Source organism: Acanthaster planci, linkage group LG01, assembly GCF_054643075.1.
Source record: "Acanthaster planci isolate LZ-2023a linkage group LG01, COTS_SCS, whole genome shotgun sequence".
NCBI lineage: Eukaryota > Metazoa > Echinodermata > Asteroidea > Valvatida > Acanthasteridae > Acanthaster > Acanthaster planci.
In genome coordinates, this window is record NC_141777.1 from 5932163 (window position 1) to 5950329 (window position 18167).

At 38.8% G+C, this 18167-nt stretch overlaps 1 protein-coding gene across 6 annotated transcripts; it reads left to right on the forward strand.

Moving 5' to 3' along the window:
• Positions 1-53: 53 nt before the first annotated feature.
• LOC110981945 (centromere protein V-like) lies at positions 54-17975 on the forward strand. Of its 6 annotated transcripts, none has more exons than XM_087145904.1 (6): positions 54-206; positions 11109-11536; positions 13074-13196; positions 14323-14392; positions 15239-15353; positions 16069-17975. In XM_087145904.1, exons 3-6 carry the CDS (start codon positions 13099-13101, stop codon positions 16221-16223), a joined length of 438 nt encoding a protein of 145 aa, XP_087002030.1. In that variant the 5' UTR covers positions 54-206; positions 11109-11536; positions 13074-13098; the 3' UTR covers positions 16224-17975. The 6 variants fall into 6 exon arrangements, with proteins under 6 accessions (XP_087002030.1, XP_087002029.1, XP_087002033.1 ...); XM_087145903.1 differs by having other exon boundaries at positions 11109-11447; XM_087145907.1 differs by having other exon boundaries at positions 11109-11364.
• Positions 17976-18167: the final 192 nt, after the last annotated feature.

The window sequence follows — 18167 nt, forward strand, 5'->3', positions numbered from 1 at the left end:
ATTCAGACCCCCTGAAGCGTGGTAGAGACTGTACACAAACCTTTGGGCAGTAAATCTGTGTACAAAAGCCACATCAAGACATGGAGCCAGCACCCTTGATTACCCATGTAATGTGTACACAGGTAGCCAGTTCTGTGGCTATAAAGCATGCTCAGCAGAATATCAGCCGCATGACTGTCCATGAACTGATGTTTTTATGGCTCCAGGTACGTGTTTGGATTGCTAATTTTGTAAAATTCATGCATATACCACACTAACAACTACATGTATATTATAGTCTTACCAGCATTTGGTGATTGAGGAAATTAAATCCTTGAAATGGGGATTTGTTCATTTTTTTATTGGCATGTCTGGTACCAACCTGATAACACCATATGTACTTCTACAACAGGAAAGCTTAGGCCATATATCCAATCTGCATGGATACAGTTGGAAACTGGTTACACACACATCCTTATGGACAGTGCCTTTTTGTACCAGAAGTAATTTAGATGCCCCTTTAAGTTCTTACAGACTTGTGTCAAACCAAACACTGGCAACCTGCCAGTAGTCTGGGAGTGATTTGATGCAGAGGTTCACCCTTCAAAAACGACATAACCTTTCTCCCTAAAAATGTTAGACAGGGAAATGCAGTACTGGCACTGTACTTCCAGTTCCAAGTACTCCCAAGTGGAAATACTTTGACCAAATCAGGGTGTCATGTGGAGAGGGAATGTTCATCTTTGTCTATGAATAAATCAGAAGTCACCAAGTGATGATTCTTTAATGTCTAGAGTCTGAGTCAGTTACATTTAAATATTAGTACCTTGCAACTCCAATCTTTACAATGTTACCTTTACATTAAAATGTAAAATAGTCTGTTGTCATCGGTGCTGGCACTAACCAACGTGCACTTAGTTTCTTACAGTAAGCATTTTATTAACTCCTTTGGCTAAAAAGCGATGTGTGCTGCAGCCCTGCAGTGTCTATGGTGACATTGGTCACAATAAACAAAAGACTGTTTCAATTGTACATGTACATCGTTTAGCAATAATAACTGTCTGGTTCCAGCTGACAGCCCAAGTCCTCCTGGCCAGGGGATCAGAAACAAGTCACCACCTAAAAATCTTTCACTTGTGTAAAAAAATTATACAATGGGTGATCGACAAAGCAATAATATGTGGTCTCCTAACCATGCAATTCTATTCGTTGAATTCTGAATGCATGCACAATACTGAGGTAGGCCCACAAATTTTCATGATCTGGTTGGTTGCCTTGGCGTAATGTTTGTTGAAAACACTCCAAAGGAAGTAGTATAAAAGGAAATGGGTATTCCACACACACACACCTGCTCAATATCAATCCATTCAAAATTACCCATAAGTAACCTTGGCAACCTTAAGGCAACACCTGGGTTAGATAATATTTGGATGGATTGGGGAATTTTGAGCCTTACTTGTCACCTCGGCCGTGGTGTCTCAATTGTGTACAGAGAATTGCAAATCTGTTGGCCTAACTGCACAGTCTGGCTTGTGAGTTTGTGGGCTAAATTACCCAAAGAAGTCTGCGTATATTTACATGTAGGTAAAAGATGACAGAAACAAGAAAATAAATTTAACTAGTGAGGTCTCTTTGGTATTTTGCAATCAATTTTTTTTCCTTAATCCAAACTATTTGGGGAACCAGTATACACTCACACTTGTAATAATACTGTACATGTACTTACTAAAGTCTTGCACTACATAACTTTTTCTGTACTCTATGGAAATGTAGTGGTAGTTTACAAAAACACTGAGGGAAAATCTGTTTAACTGACAGAATCTCTAACGCGAAGGGGATGTTTGACAGCCTCACAGCTCAGATATCAAATCCTATTTGCAGAAACCTTCAACCACACAGTACAACCACAGTGCATGATATGCCTGGCTTACTGACCCTGTGTAGTGTCCTGAGTTAACCTGATCTCTAATGCTGTCAAGGCAACAGTTTCTAGGGCTACAGTTGTCAAACAGTTGGAGGTCCCTACTGGGCACTGACCAACAGGTGTTGCACATGGGTCAAGTATTGTCTTTGGCTTACCTGTATTGGATGTTCAGCACACAGCACTTAAAAGCTGTTTCCTAGCTCTATATTAAACCAAAGTGAATGTCTCCAATTATGAATTTTTTGGTGCTTCATAGTTCAATGCTGTATTCAGGACACAACTTGGACATCTCTACGACATTAGTAGTAAATTATCAAAGTTCAGTTGAATATAGTCTTTACTGCAAACTTTTCCATTGGCAAGCCACAGTTTGTCTACTCATCCTGCATCTACATGTACATCTACAAAGCTGTAATTTTCACAAGCTACTGTACATGTACATTTGTAGTGTCAAACACAGTCACGCAACACCTGCATTACTTTATGTGTGAGTCACCTCACTCTAAGTTACTGGGCCATTTGAACTACATGTACTGTAGAATGCTTGTAACTATCCATTTAGTGTAAAAATGTGTTGCTGCAAAAACCTTTCATTTGTTGAGGAGGAATAAATTAACAAAAGGACAAAAGGCAGATGCACATGTAATTTATTCATTAATTCACTTAAGTGCTTGTGTCCTAGCAACAGATTCATCAGTTAAAATGTCTAGCAAGCTAGGTATCGAAATGTAAATTTCATGGAATGGCAGTGCAGTATAAAAAAAAGCACAGGAAATGCAAACAGGTGGTGGTTGAATCATCCACATTTCTGCAAGTGAGAAAGACTCTCGATGAGCATGCTTGACCCCATTCAATACAATTTCCTTAGTGACCAGGCCTGAAGGGAACTGAAGTAAACATGTACATACTGTATGTACATACTGTCAAACCAAATCCTGCACTGCAAGCAGATCAGTGAAGAGTTGAGTGTTTGTAGTACATGTGGTACATGTACATCATGTCTCACGGACACTGGTGCATGTGGAGCTGCAGGTGGGATGCTTCGAGCATAACCAAACACAAGCACAATCTTGTAATGTCACAGAAATATCCATGCTGCAAATTTGCAAAAGTTAAATGCACTTCAGCCTTAGATTTCAACGCTGCAATGCTCCAAGTGCTTCATAATGTCAAATGTGCTTTTGCATTTGCTTGTCCAGTTTACAGAAGCACTTTATGCAATAAATATTGTAGCAGTCTAGGTACATGGACACTGTAGTAGCAGTACATGTTTGCCCAACATTAACAAAAGTTGGTAATTGATGAATGTAAGCCGGTGCACATTACATCATGTGAATCTGTTCCTGCTTCAATTTGTAAGTGAACTGCATAGATTACATTATGGATTTAATAAAATCCAACTATTCTATCAGTTCATGTAACAGTATTTTGACCTGTCCAAGATTAATAAAGCCCAACCTTTATTACTTTATATGGGTCTTGAGGTAACAATATTTTGCATATGTATGTATGTTACATACAAAGAATGAGAGATTGGTTCACAACTGCACAGTGCTGGTTTTGAGTTTTGCATACATTTGGAAAGATTCCAAACAAACAAAAAAGCCTGCAAATGCATGGTTTAATACCTCACCCAGTTTTTCTGTGGCAGATAATCCACAAGTTTTACACAGCGACCAGAAGACTTTGTACGCTGGACCCAACAGCTGTTTGCATTCCTAAATGCTCCATATTACCATTTACCAAGCAACATTGAAAAGTGACCTACAAGGAGAGAGTGCCACTCCAAAAGTAGTGCAATTTGACATACTTAATGTAACAAATGTTGTCTAGTAAAAGAAACACACTCAACTCATGTTCTGTGCCTACAATTGTTGAATGCCAGGGTTTTATAACAATAGCAATGCTAATGAGGTCAAGGAACTTTAATGCATTAAAAAGTGCAGTTCATGAAGCTTACCTTCTACCATAGAAACATATGGAATATTATCCTCATGGTTTCCATGGAAACCCCCACATGATGCAGAGGCCTGCTTAGATTTTCTAGCCAAATGTTTAGGACGCATGCAGCATTTCATCTCTTTGAGTCATCTCGAGCAGTTACAAAAGTTGTGACAAGCCACCATTGTGACATATGGAGAAGTGCCTCAAATGTGATAGACCCAACTCAACTCCAAGCTGTTCCATTTCAGATATGCAATTGTTTACTCTCCCGACAGAACAAACAGTACACAGTGTGATAGGCCATGATACAGCACACTTGCCATTTTCCAGCCAAACACATTAACTTATTGTGTCAGACAAGAAGGACTGTAAACAGAGACAGATCAAGTTTAAAGATTCCTTCACGGGGGAATTGAATACATGAGACCAACAGGGAGCTATTATTTCATGGTTCTCAGGGGAAGTTTTTAATAATGGTGAAGCTGGAGGTTTAACTTTTTTTCTCAAAATTCACAAGAAAATACCACATATCTGGTTACATGTTGATATCCTGCCAAGAGAACTCTTGAGTGCACCCTGATTTCCACACAAAATTAAGACTGGTATTAACTTACTTGCTTTTCATTTCAATATACCTGTGCCTCGGAAAATGTCAAGCTATTTTGGGAAACCTTCAGAGGAACTTGATACTGGAATGTTCTCATTTTCCTTACTGGAAGGAATAGCTTAGACCGCATCCTTTTTCTCTAAAATTAGCTCGACATGTTTACAGTCCAGTGATACAAGTGCATACTGTGTAACGGAGTGAGGAAATTAAATATATTAATGCATTTTTTTCTGCTGCCTAGCGGAAAAAAAAATGCCCAAATGCTCTTTTGCTAGGCACAAGACAATTTTATATCAACAGTTTGCAGTAAAAGAGGCCGCCCACCACAAGATTTCATTGAGCAACTCTTCTGCGTATTAATCTTATCTTTATGACATCACGTACTGGTACCAGGAAATAATTTTAGCATCGGCTTGGCCTAGCTTGGCTGTCTTGAAAACATTCCTTTGAAAGTTTAATATGAGATTCACTGGCTTAGGCTGGTATATAGTGAGAGTATTAAGCTAATGTTCACGTAAGCTCCTTTTTCCTGTTGCATGAGGGTTCATAATTCATAAATGCCTGGGACTAGTATCATTTGTGTATAATAGTACAGTATATTTTTTACAGAATTTTCCTAAACTTTTCAATTGTGCATTAACAGAACAGTTTCTTTTACGGAATGCTACACATCATATTACACATCTGTTGTGTTGCAATTTGGTTAACTTCCCACACAAGCGCACATAATACTATAGCCATAAAATAAAGTGGGATTGGGTGATGCCTTTTAATGCTGGCCACCTGTCAAAGCAACCTTTTTATGTCTGGGCAGGTGGAGTACCAGAGATGTCAATAAAAACCAACAGATGTGGAAGATATTGTTTATTTTCCTTGGGGGCATGTACTTACATGTAGATCATAGAAACTCCTATCATATTTTATTCCATACATGTATACTTGTTGCATGATCAGACAAAACACACATGCAGACCAACTTGTCTTACATTTCAGCAGTGTCTTCTCTTTTTGTTTCTATTTCTTGTACAGAATTAACTTAGAATGCAATCTACTGATTTTCGTCACATGGACCCTTGTAAAATTGTACAACATCTTGGATTTCACAAACACAAATATCTTCAAAGGATTTATTTACATCACATTGGCCATGTTATCTTCTAGTCAGTATAATGCAACAATCCATGCGTATAAAACTATTAAGTGTGCGACTTCAGTTTATTTCGAGAACATGTTTGTGTGGGGTGGTGTTCTTGTCAGTGACAAAGGCAAGTCCCAGGGTACCTAAATGTCACAAATGGAAGCTGTACAGCTAGGGAGTTGGCTCAAATTTGAACGTGGCTCCACGATAGTTCTCAGTCCAATGTTAGTCTTGCATTTTCTGGCAGCCAGGCTTGTTGCACTGGTACGTATGGTGCAATGTACATAGATCTCCAACTTCAGGCAATGAGTGGGGTCCACATTACATATCCAACTCTATGATCCACACCAAAACACTAACAATTTCTGAAATGTACCAGTACATGGATAATGCAGCTCAAATTGTGAAGCCTGTCAATGTTTGACAGAACATTTAATTTACAGCTGTGGGGAGTTACTTGTCGTTTAAAAGGAACACATTTCTGGCAAAATACTGGTTTACATTTTCATGGGATTCTCACAAAAATATGTCATTGATTTTGGACTGAAGTTCCAGAATTATTGCTTTGCACTGTAGGTCCTAATGTACACGTGTGTGTACACACATATGCGTGGAGACTGTACGTGACACACTTTCTATTCTTGGCGGGCATGAGTACGGAAAATACACATGTGCTTTAACATGTGCACAATTTAGCATCATACATGCACATGTGCATTGTATACTCTGCATGTTATGCTACGTGTACATGTATATCCAACGCATTCATAGCAAACAAAAAGTTTCTCCAGGTTGAAATTCTCTGCAGCCATTCTGGAAGGTCTATACACTGCAGGTTTACAACTTAACACCAATAAATCAATAAAACTAAGAGTTTACAGCCTTACACATGACTTTGCAAGTACTTTGCTGTCTAGCATGTTGCTTGAGGCCTTTAATAAGCTTATCTGCCTCCTTCTTCCTTTCATAGTCTTCTTGCTGAGAAGATACAGTTTATGTGAAAATATAAATGTCTTTTAGGAAGGATCTTACTGGATTTTGCCACAATATAAAATGTAGCAATGTACATATATGCAGATTTGATTAATCTAATCACACGTACATCAAAACTCCAACTAAATTGACAAATGTTTGCTTGATAATGGCCTTGGCAAATTTATCGGTTGTTGTAAATTATAATTTGCAATCATACCACAGTGGTATGTAAGAAGTCAATATCATCTGGAACATTTTGCCTAGAATCTTATCTTACTTGTTTGCATGTGTGGAAGAGAGCAAACTTGTTGGTTGAAAATTTCCTGGCTTTCATCTTCAGACACCAACATAGTCTCAATTATGAAGTTAGCGTGGGGGGAGGAAGGCAAACAATTCTGTTTGCTCTGTCATAGACTAGCTGGCTCTGAAGGTGTGACATTGTGACTTCTGTCCGGGGTCAAAATTACCAGTCGCTTGGTTACTCTACACAATCTGCTGAAGGGTTCATCAAAACCATTGTCACTGTTCAGTCTAAGCCAGCCCCAAAGTACATTTACTGTGAATTTTAGACCCATTACTAAGTAATCAAGTTTTTATGTGTGCAAATCAGTAGGCCTACAAACATGCACCTGTAATGCACCTGTACTGTAGGCCCACATGCACCTGTACTGTACTCGTTGTGTATAAATGAAGATATATGCTGCTGATTGTACATCCGTGAATTGAACTTACAATATGTGGGTGTTCCCATGGCATTACAGAATCTTTTCCAAACATTCCACAATTAACTTTTGGCTTTGCCTGTGCCACATCCATGAATGCCACCACACTGCAAGCCAGTGCGGCTTGTCACACAAGCATTTCTGCACCATTAATATCAGTCAATCAATTCCTTATTATCTCACAAATCCACTGTGTACATATACACAGTAGCACAAGGCAAACAACATGGCAGCAGTTGACCCTTCTGTAGCTCTATGGTTCAAGCCAGTCTGTCCCACAAATTGTGAAATTTGGAATATCAAAAATCTGTAACCCAATTATCAGGCTTAAAGAAATCTCATTTACTTCCACTTCCAGATGTTATACCCTTGGATCTGGCAAATACACACCCAACAAATTTACACTTAATTATAGATCAAATGTCTCAATGGACAATAGGCTTCCAATTCATCCATCCTTCACAAATGACATTTGAGATCACAAGAGTTTAAAGGCCTACTTCACAGGTGAAGCTTTTGTAAGGAAAAATTTAATTTAATTTCAATTTCTTATTGAAGAGAGTAACTGCCTTTTTTGTGGTCTCATTAACTTCCAAAACCATCAATTTCCTTCAGCCAAAGTCTACAACTTGTACCCCACTCATGCAACCCACATGTACATGTACCAAGGAAGCATCCACAAAGGTGTCCGTCACAATAAATACTGACTAGGGACAAAGAGAGTTCAGGGTTTCTACACAAAACAAGTGGGAAAAGGCCTACAGGGAGTGTTATCAAAACTCAAAGTGAATGCTCCATGCATTGGACACATTGTACGAAAAACATATACTTTGGCTACTTGTAGATGGAGTCACTTGATGCACATCAGCAAGACTTCAAAGATATTAAGTGGACAGCCATTTGCCTTCCTTTCTTTCTTTTTGAGCTATTTTCAAGGCTATTATGGGTACTGTACAAACACAGAGGAATTACTGTGAAATTTTCCTTCCACAAGGTAATTACTCCACTCAAAAATACCGGTAACTCTAACTTGTTGTCAACACGGTGGCCTATATTAGTTAGCTTTGATAAATGTCTGTGTGTCTTTTTGTACATTTGCTGGCAATATACAAATGATAATTCAGTCAATTAGCGATAGTTTTCAGATTTATACAAAATTCCTTTAAGTCATCATACCTACTGAAAACACTCTCATTAGAACAATAGTGTGACATTACCGGCACATATGGAATTGTCATAACCATGGGTAGCTCTTTCATACCAGTTTCCTACACATCTCCACCCCTTCCCGAAAAGAAGCAAACATAACTCCTTGCTCTCCGTCACCTTCATAAAGCCTTCAATGGGAAACCCCTGCAATAACAACTACATGTATTCATCATACCCTGCATGAAGAAAATGCACATAAAGAACCTCACTACACACATGCGCATTGTACATATCACTTACAGCTATTTCACTGACGGACAAAATTGCAAAGTTGGTGCTAAAAAAAGGAAAGTCCCCTTGTTTCACGGAAAGTATGCATGCATGTACATGTACACTGTACTTGATTTGTCACCTGCTCAGCAGCAATGAGCCATAAGGCCGTTTGGAGTAATTTTCTTTCAGGTTAGATTAGAAATTAGATTCAGGTTAATTAGAAAGAACAAACTGAGTTCTTATGTTGATGTCGCTCATTTCGGCAGCCAGAAAAAATGGACACTGTAAATTAGTAAAAAGGTTTCAGGTTCCTACTGATTTGCTCAGGGCAAGACTCTGTCAAAGGTCTGTAATTCGAAATAGGCTGTGGCGCTTTATGACTCATGTCCACAGAGCTGGTTATATTTTGTGAAAGGTTGAATTTACATGTAAGCCTTGTAAAAAATTGTGCAGAGGAAGGAAATGTTCATCATTATAGCACAGCCAGAATGAACCCTCACAATCTCCAACCTTCCAATTTCAAACTATTATTTTGGAAATTTAAAAAACATTTTTTAAAAATGCTAAAGAAAAATACCAACCTGCCAGCTGCTTGATCTGGGATTGAATGACATGGTCAGGCTGTGGTCTGCTACCTCTCCTAAGGCTTTCCATCGTGGAAAAGATCTAGGTGCTTTTGTCGTTCAACCACAAATTAATAATATCCATGCTCAAGGGGAACAGACTGCTTCAGATGGGATACTTGTAACGAAGAGATTCCTGACGTTAATGCTCCCCTGTAGAGCTCCGTTCCACCCTGCAGTTACAGTGTGTGTGAGAAGTGTACAGCTTGTGTGCTGCCTCTGATGTGTACACTGACAGGCTGGCAAATGACGGGCTGTTTGGGTTCAGAAGTCACGTGGCATGTATAGTATCTCCCGTACCATTTTCTCCAGGGTTGATCTGTCTAGCTTCAAGGAGTGCCTGACCTGAGAGCAAAGTGAAATCGGAGATGGTGTAATCAGACTTCAAAGTGTTAATGGCCAATGATAATTTTTTGACATAAAACAGGTGTGCAGACTTACGTCTCCGGAACAAGCTCTTTAATCTGAACTGTTTCAACACTGAACTCTTGTCAATTATAAATTTTTTATTCGTATGTTCGAGTAAACTCTTGGAATGTACAGCATATATCTTGCATTTAAAACTTTAGTGAATAAATCTGTTTTGTTTCGAAGACCACAATTTTTCCAGTGATTTGCGTACATTTAAACCTCTGCTTAGTACTAAAGAGCTACATATGTTCGCACATCAAAAGAATATGCATAGAAATGGAACCATTCAGTATACAGTTAAACAATACAAAACGTTGCGCAAAGCATACACCATAATTTGTGTAAAATCTAAATTATCTGCAAAATTTATTTTGATAATTTGTTTCACTGAGACAGGAAGAGTTTCATACCCACATAACTCAAATGACCATGCTGACACTCGTTACAATGATTCTAGAAGAATGAAACTAGTCTGAAAAAAATGTTTTCTAAATGCTTTTCCCTGATAAAGTTGGCCTTTTTAGGCCGACCAGTACGTATTACTGTACTGTTGGTAGAAATGAGTGATGTCCATGGATAGAATTCTTCCCCATTTTAGTTAGTGAAGTTACAACCATGACAGTCACACTGACCTACCAACCTAGCCGTGCTCCTTCCTGAGGTCAGGCATTACCACACAATAGGTTAAAAGATATTTAAATGAACCTTCATTTCATTAAAATTTTTAATTTACTGTGCAATAATGCATCACTTAAAAAGAAGTAGGCCTACAACATGTTGGCAGGTCTGCAGACGTAGTGCAGCAATATGAGTGAAAATGCCAGACAAAAATTGGAGGGAAAAATAAAATTGCCGCAAGAGAAAGCAACGAAAACGCGGACCCAATCGTTCAACAGTGCTTTTGAACTCAAATCAATATGTAAATGTCTTACCTTTTAATCTTTTGGGGTATAAATGCACTATGCTTCCTCGCGTACATGTAGTATACCTCGCTATTTCAAGGACAAGGCAAGATTAACGATAGTAAAAGCTCTCAGCATGCACGCAGCTAGCTAGGCCGGTAACAGCGAGATAAGTCCACGCGCCATTCATTCTGTAGATACGTTTGGAATTTTCTAAATCTCGGTTCAGCCGCAAGTGTTTGTCTCATCAGTCACCAAAACTGTCTATATTTGAACTATATTAGAATATTGCTATCGTCAATCAACAGCATGAGCTTTTTTAAATATAACAATGACTGGATTTATGCATTATTACGCAAAATTTGAAAACATTAGGTGTGGAGTTAAAACTGGAGAAGCCAAGTTATGGAACGAAGACGTTATTTAAACATATCCTGTTTTGCCTTGTTTACATTGGACAGTGTAACCTGATTGAGGGCGCTATTCTTCATGTCGACATGTCCACGTGGTAAAATTTGGCAGTGGTGTACATGTACTTCCGCCGCGGCCGGCCGCTGATATGATCAGGACTACACTGGCAGTGGCAGGCTACTACCTGGAGACGATTGAAATGTGTTTCCATGTTTGTATTATTAATGCACTTATGCAGTAACAGAGATCGAAAGTCACAATGTCAGTTTTCTTGAAGGAAAAATCATGAAGATGCAGTCTGATTAGGTACAACTGGACTCTACAAATCGCTTCTTCTAACATTTGGAAATGGTCGGACGACCATGTCCAGATGTTTTGAAATTGAAAAGGCGAGTGGTAGAGTCAAATGTGGGTGACCGTATACAGTCACCATGTCCCTACTTTCACCACCTATTGTCAAGTCTCATTGGTTTTTACAGTAAGTGGCCATGTAAGGGACCTGGCGACTATACCATCATGCATGTTAAGTTACATGTTTGCCTTTGGTTCTTGTTGTGAGAGGCCATTTGTAGTGTGAAAAATCATTCACATGATTTGCTTTATTTCTCTCTTATGCTGGTTATGTCAATGCTTATACCATGGAGGTACTTCGTAGCTGCCACCCATCGGTGTAAATACGGGCCTGTTTGTTTCACCATAGAGGAAGGACACAGAAGGAGTTGCAACTCGCACACTTCAAAGCAATCAATGATGATCGCGGTCAAGTCAGACGAATAATAGAAAACATTCCAAAAATGCCTGATTACTGCCTGCGTCTTAGTCGGACAAGTGGGGCCAGTAATATCCTAGCAATACTTGTAGTTTTTTGCTTGCAATTAAATACAAATTATCGATGTGACCAGGAAATAGAGAAAGATTTCTGATATTAGACCTACACACATGTACTTTCGCCATCGTAAATAAACTTTTTAAACTTTGATACACTCTTCCATTATTCATGCAAAGTTTGTAATTTTATTCCCCTCCCTAAAATACAACAGACTTCAAAGACTTGGTACGAATTTGCCTAAGACTGGCCAACAAAATGTTCACTACTACCGGAAACCTTAGCTCATTGGGAACGAAATGCGCTATTTCATCACAGGGAATGATTGTGAAATCTCATAGCATACGCTTTTGTGCAAATGCCATAATAAAAATTATTCGAACAAAACACAATATCTTGTAAACAACCAGGCTATTTATTCCCAAATAACTCCAGAAGAAAGAGTTCGTTAAGGGCAATGACTGCATATGTAGATTTAGGCCACACAGCGTAATGCAAGCAACTGTGCAAGCATTAAATTTGATGTTGTCATGAGATCATACCAAGCACCAACAACTTGCTATACCTCAGTACACAAAGTTTTAAAGATGCAGATTACCATCGACAAATTGCGGCTGCGATCATAGGCTACAAAAGGGTTTTGTGGTTGTGAAACAGATGGTGCGTCGCAAGCGTTCACTGCGCTCTGGCTATGGACATACCAGGCATGCCAGAAAGCGGTAATTGGCCAGATGTTACAGCCCGGGCAGTTCAAACTCCTTCTGTGTCCTTCCTCTATAGTTTCACACAACACCAGATCACGATCAGTGATCTGTCATTGGATCTCTGACCCCAAAACTCGCCTGATGGATGGAGCAAACCAGTGATGGGATCACTGATCGAGATTTAGCTCCGTCTGTTAAACGAACAAGCCCTATATGTATACCTTAAAAAGAGGCTTATCAGTCTTGTAGCTAGAATGAGTTTAGGATCAATTGCAGATTAGACATCTTCATTCATAAGCAGATTAGGGACTCCGAACCCACACAAGTAAGCTCTTGAATTTTTTTCTTACAACTTGTCAGCACTGAGCATTCAGTGAAAGGCAACAGGCAACAGCTGGACTCGGCAAAGAGGGTTTTTTCTTCCCAGTGTAAAATTTCATCAATGGCAAATTCATGAAAATTGTTGTATTGATAAAAATCAACAGATCCTGCATGGCCTAGATCGCAAGAATGGAAGGAGATCTTGTGAAACATCTTGGAGGATGCCACTGTGGTGAAGTCAGGTTTGAGGTCCTGGCTCCCAGGAAATTGTTCGTCTTCAACTGCAAGTAAGAGTCAGCTTGCCTACACTCATGTACACTGCAAGGTTGCTGTGTTGTACTTTTACAAGAACCTTTGGCAAACTGTTGATATGCAATCCCAGAAAGAAGGATGAGAGAAAAACATCTGGTTTTAATACCTGTTTCATGAATAAGATTTTCTTCAGTGGACTAGTCACAGTAGCATTGGGGGTGTCAGATCCTACAAATGGGAGGGGGGCATAGAAATATTTTCAGGGACAGTAGACGCTCAGGCCATGTAGGGTGTTTTATCTAGCCAAGTTAGTGCTTCTCCACTTCCAGTGTTAATTCTATTTCAGGATAGCAAATGAAATACAGAATGAATCTTTACATGCAATTTGTGGGGAGGGCAAACTTAGAGGGGGCGGGACATGAGATGACTTTGGAGGGGGACAGGTGGCCCCATGCCCCACCTTAGTGCCTCCATTTTACCCCTGAGGATCAGGTCCCTGAACAGGTGTCAACACTAAGAACCCTAGCCATAAAAGGATTCTAATTACTAATACCGATATCAATATATTTTCTTTGCTCATCCAGGGCAGGGGGTAGGGTTACATGAAAACAAAGGGGCCATGATGTGAACTTTACTTTGGAATGTGTTTTGTGGAATTTTCTACCCTTGAATATAAGAAAACTATCTGAAATGCATATTTCAATACTTTCATTGCAAAGTGCACTTTTAAGCATGAACCATTTCCAATGTTTTTCCAGCCACATGATGGCCTTTCTGTGATGTCATACAGGGAGATATCATTCATTTGGGGCTTTTCTGTTCAAATTGTTTATCCCAAATTTGCTCTGTGAAACTATTTGTGAGAAAACTTAGCACATTCATCTGCTGTCGTGAGCTGAAACAACAGTGAATCAAAGGAGTCAACTGAATTTACGACAGCAAAATATCCAAAAGTCTGTTCAATTTTAGTGCAGAATAGCTAGAACTGGGGTTTCTGCCTCAGATGATGCCACACTTTTGCTCCCGAATATGCAAGTGCACATTAAATCAGATACCAGTAAAATGGGACACCCAGGTGCATTTACAAGCACTGCATTATTCTTGAAAATCCAAATTCACGTAATGCTTATAACATGAGTCTGGTTTCCTTTGCATTCTCAGTTGCAGTATTTGCACAATGAAACAAAACAAGCACTTCATAGTTCCTAACTCTCACTTCAAACTTTTGCAGGTAGGTTATCCTTCCACGTCAGAAGAGAAACTGAACAAAAGAAACAAGCAAAAACCTTGCTCATCCGTTGGAGTAATAATCAGGGCTTAATCTCATTAAATAGATTTTTGGGGGCAGGGTCTCTTTTTATTTGTTTCCAGTGTCAATCGTGCTGGAATATTTTCATTTTGCAGGTAGTAATCTTGCTGCAAATGTATTGGCAATTTGTAGTTGGTTCAAATCTACATCTAACTGACTGAATGAAATTAGAAGAGTAAAATGAATAATGGAACAGTAATGCCCAGAGCGTAAAAATAACCTCATATTAGAGAAAAATGCATCTAGTTTTCCTCAACTTTTGGTTTACAGAGGCGAGGCCACTCTTTTAAGAAAAAGAAAGAACCTGATACAATTTTTGCCACCCTCCTTAGAATTTATTACATGTACCTTGATCAAACTTTTATCACCGTTGTATTTCTTACTCAACCCACTTTACAATACAGAACACTGTTTCCTTTCATGGAGTTATGAACTTAAAATCTGTACACATCATGAAATTGTGGAGAACGATGCAGCCGATGAGAATACATGTAATTGAAATACTTGTATGTTGGAGTATTATTTTGAACAAACTAAATGGTGCAGAACGTTCTAAGTGGACTATACTCTTCGTGTAGTATAAGTTCAGTCCTACAGGTTTTATCTCGTTGGGGGTCTTTTTTTTTCAGATTAATCAATTGAAATGCACTTTAGGATCATTTCACATTGAATTTCAACCCCATAAAATTACGTGTTTTCAAACGATCATTTTATAAGGAAACAGATAAATTAACGAGAAATCCACTTTTCATTCTAACCAACCACTAGGGCGCACACAACCTCACATGCTATACATTCAACACTGGGGCTGCCAAGCACACATTTTGTAAAACTTGCGGGGTTCAGAGTTTTTACACACCAAGGACCAACCCAGATGGAAAAGGTAAGAGTTCACTCCTCTTTAAGGGGCTAAATCAAGATTACAATGAAAGTTTCTCTCTGTGCTTTCTGATGCAGAAACCTGAGATCTGAAGTACCCCTTGGCATTTTGCAGGATCCCATCTGAATTCTATCCTCCACTGTGCATGACACCAACTCTGTCTTTAAACGTTCTAAAGGCTTCACATCTCATGCAAAGTAATATTAGCTCATGCTAACTTATGCTAACTTTGTTTTTCTGAAAGTAAAGTTTAATCATGAATTGAACATATGAGTTAAAAGCATGGGTAACTTTTCATTTGGGGAATTTGAGAGTAGAAACAAAAGCAGTGAAAGACAATTTCATTACAAATTAATACCTATTTTCTGTTATGAATAATGTAAATTTTCTGATTAAACATGCCTTTAAAAAGGAATCTTGGAAATGCACTCTCACCATGGAATAGTCTTGCACCATTCCATTTGAAAGTTTCCAGTGTACATTTGTTATATGCATTCATACTTTTCAATACTTTTGAAACTTTCTTTCTCATGAATAGGTCTGTTGTTTGACAGAAGTTGCCATCGGTATTGAGGGTTGGAAAATTAAAGGGGTTTGAAGTCTGCCAACATGCATAAAATGTCAATTGGGACCCCGATTCCCCTGTGGCCTTGTGGGAAATATTGTTAGCCAGGGCCCGTATCTTTGCCAACAAAGTTCATCCTTTCTTGTGTTTTAGGTGTGACATTCCACTGTCTAGACAAAGGGACACTAGACAGCACCGACGTCGTAGTGATTGACTTCGATGGGCAAAACTGGAGCCAGAGTGTGAAGAATTCTCCCGTTGACTTCAGTCAGCTGTCCAAAGGTTGTGATGAACAGAGTGACAAATGAAGACCAGCTCATGCGAAAACGACTTTCAGTTCTGTAATATGCATGCACAGCAGGTCTTGAGATTCTACTCAGTTTGAATCCAAAACCATTACATATGGGCAGATCTATGGGGTATGTGGGGCTTTAAGGGATCTCGCCCATCCCTGGAAGGAGAGTTGAGTTATTTTAACATTTAAATATGAATGATGCAACTGCTCAGTGCCTCCTTTTTCTCCTGATGGGTTCTCAAAAAGTTTAGAACTGTGCATCAAGCCTTAAATAGAAACATGTGTAATTAGTTTATGTTGTTTAAGTACAGAAGCTAAAGTCCCCCCATGTACATTTTTGTGACAAATGTTGTCAGAAAATGTTCGCTAGACTTAAAGTAGGGAATTCAGTGGTAAGACCAAGTGTCTTGTATCAGTTGCTGATTGAAACTGTTGCTTTTAGGCATTGATTTATTGTTTGTATTCTAGTTGAGAAGGTTTTCAGGTATTTCACAGTTGTGGTACTTATTGTCAAGAGAGAACTTTATAATAGACATGTACCAGCAACTCCTCCCAACCCCTGAAAATTTGGCTCTAGAACTGCCCATAATTATCCTTAGTGTGAAGTACACCAAGGGCTGTGTATTAGGATATGTGGTAATTCAGGTGAAGGTCATTGAGGTGTTAAATATTATATACTGGCAGAGGTTGGGACAATGAAGGACATGAACTTCTGTAATGCGTACTTTTTCATGTGCAATGATTGCCAGTATGGTCCATTGGCAAACCGGAGTAGTGTAACATGTTGTATGTGGGTATCTTTCTTACTTTTCATTGGGGACGACGCATCCCTCAGAAAATGTCTACAATTTGCTCTGATGACATTATTGCATTGTGCACAAAGGTTTGGTTCATTTGGCTTTGATACGATCTCCTAACAGTATGTATTAGAAAAAGGAAGATAAAAACACCTCAGAGACAAAACAAAAATGCTGAGAGAAGAAAAACATGTCAAAGAAACAAGCAAATACAATGTTGACTTGTGTGGAGGAAATTGATCAAGACTAAATGTACCATAAGAGTATAATTATGGAAGTGATTTTTATGCTTCGTTTGCATAGTCTGCAATATGCAGGGTTGTGGCAAGCATTCTAATTTTGTCAGAACTCTTGGGAGCACTGCATGGTCCCCAATGCCCCCTTCCCCCTTTCATGGCAGTGAGCGGTGTTTAATTGTGTATTCCCACTTAATTTTGAGACTGGTGGATTTATCTTTGCACTAAAGAAAGTAAGTTAATCTTAAACAGCGTTATGTGATGTGCCCAGTTGAAAATGATTTTAATTAAATTTCTGTAAAGGGACTAAGGGTAATTCCAGAACACATTTTCTAATTTCCAAGAGTGATGAATTAATGCAAATTGCCCGCCACACAAATAGTAATAGTTTGAAATCAATTCCGCTAATATTTCCATGTCAAATAACAAAGGTCAGATGTAACAGGGACACAAAAATGTCAGTGGACCCTAATTCCTGGAATTATCCCTAAATGTATAGACACAATTAAGTCACCTAGGTTTGAATACATATACTTATGCCTGTATTCTCAGTGATCGTGATTTCAAGAGGGAGCAAATGAGTTCCCAAAATTGCTGCAACACCACACAAAAATATGATTGTATGATTAAATTTACCGGAAACCAAATTTAGGTACCACAAAGGTTCTTAATGTATCCTCAAAATAAAACAAATTGTGAGAAAATAACAGCAATCAGATGAATTAGTAATAATCTGTGTTGGACTACGGATCTTTTACCTCAGCTTAGACACAGGCTAAGCCTGACGGACTATCATTATCATTCTTTTGTTGGTACAAATGTAAATGTGCACCCCCCCGACCCACTTTATTTGAAGAACTGGTACGGAAGGTAATGAGTTAACAAAATTGAAAGCAACAGCTGCATCCCGCGCAGGTGTTTTTT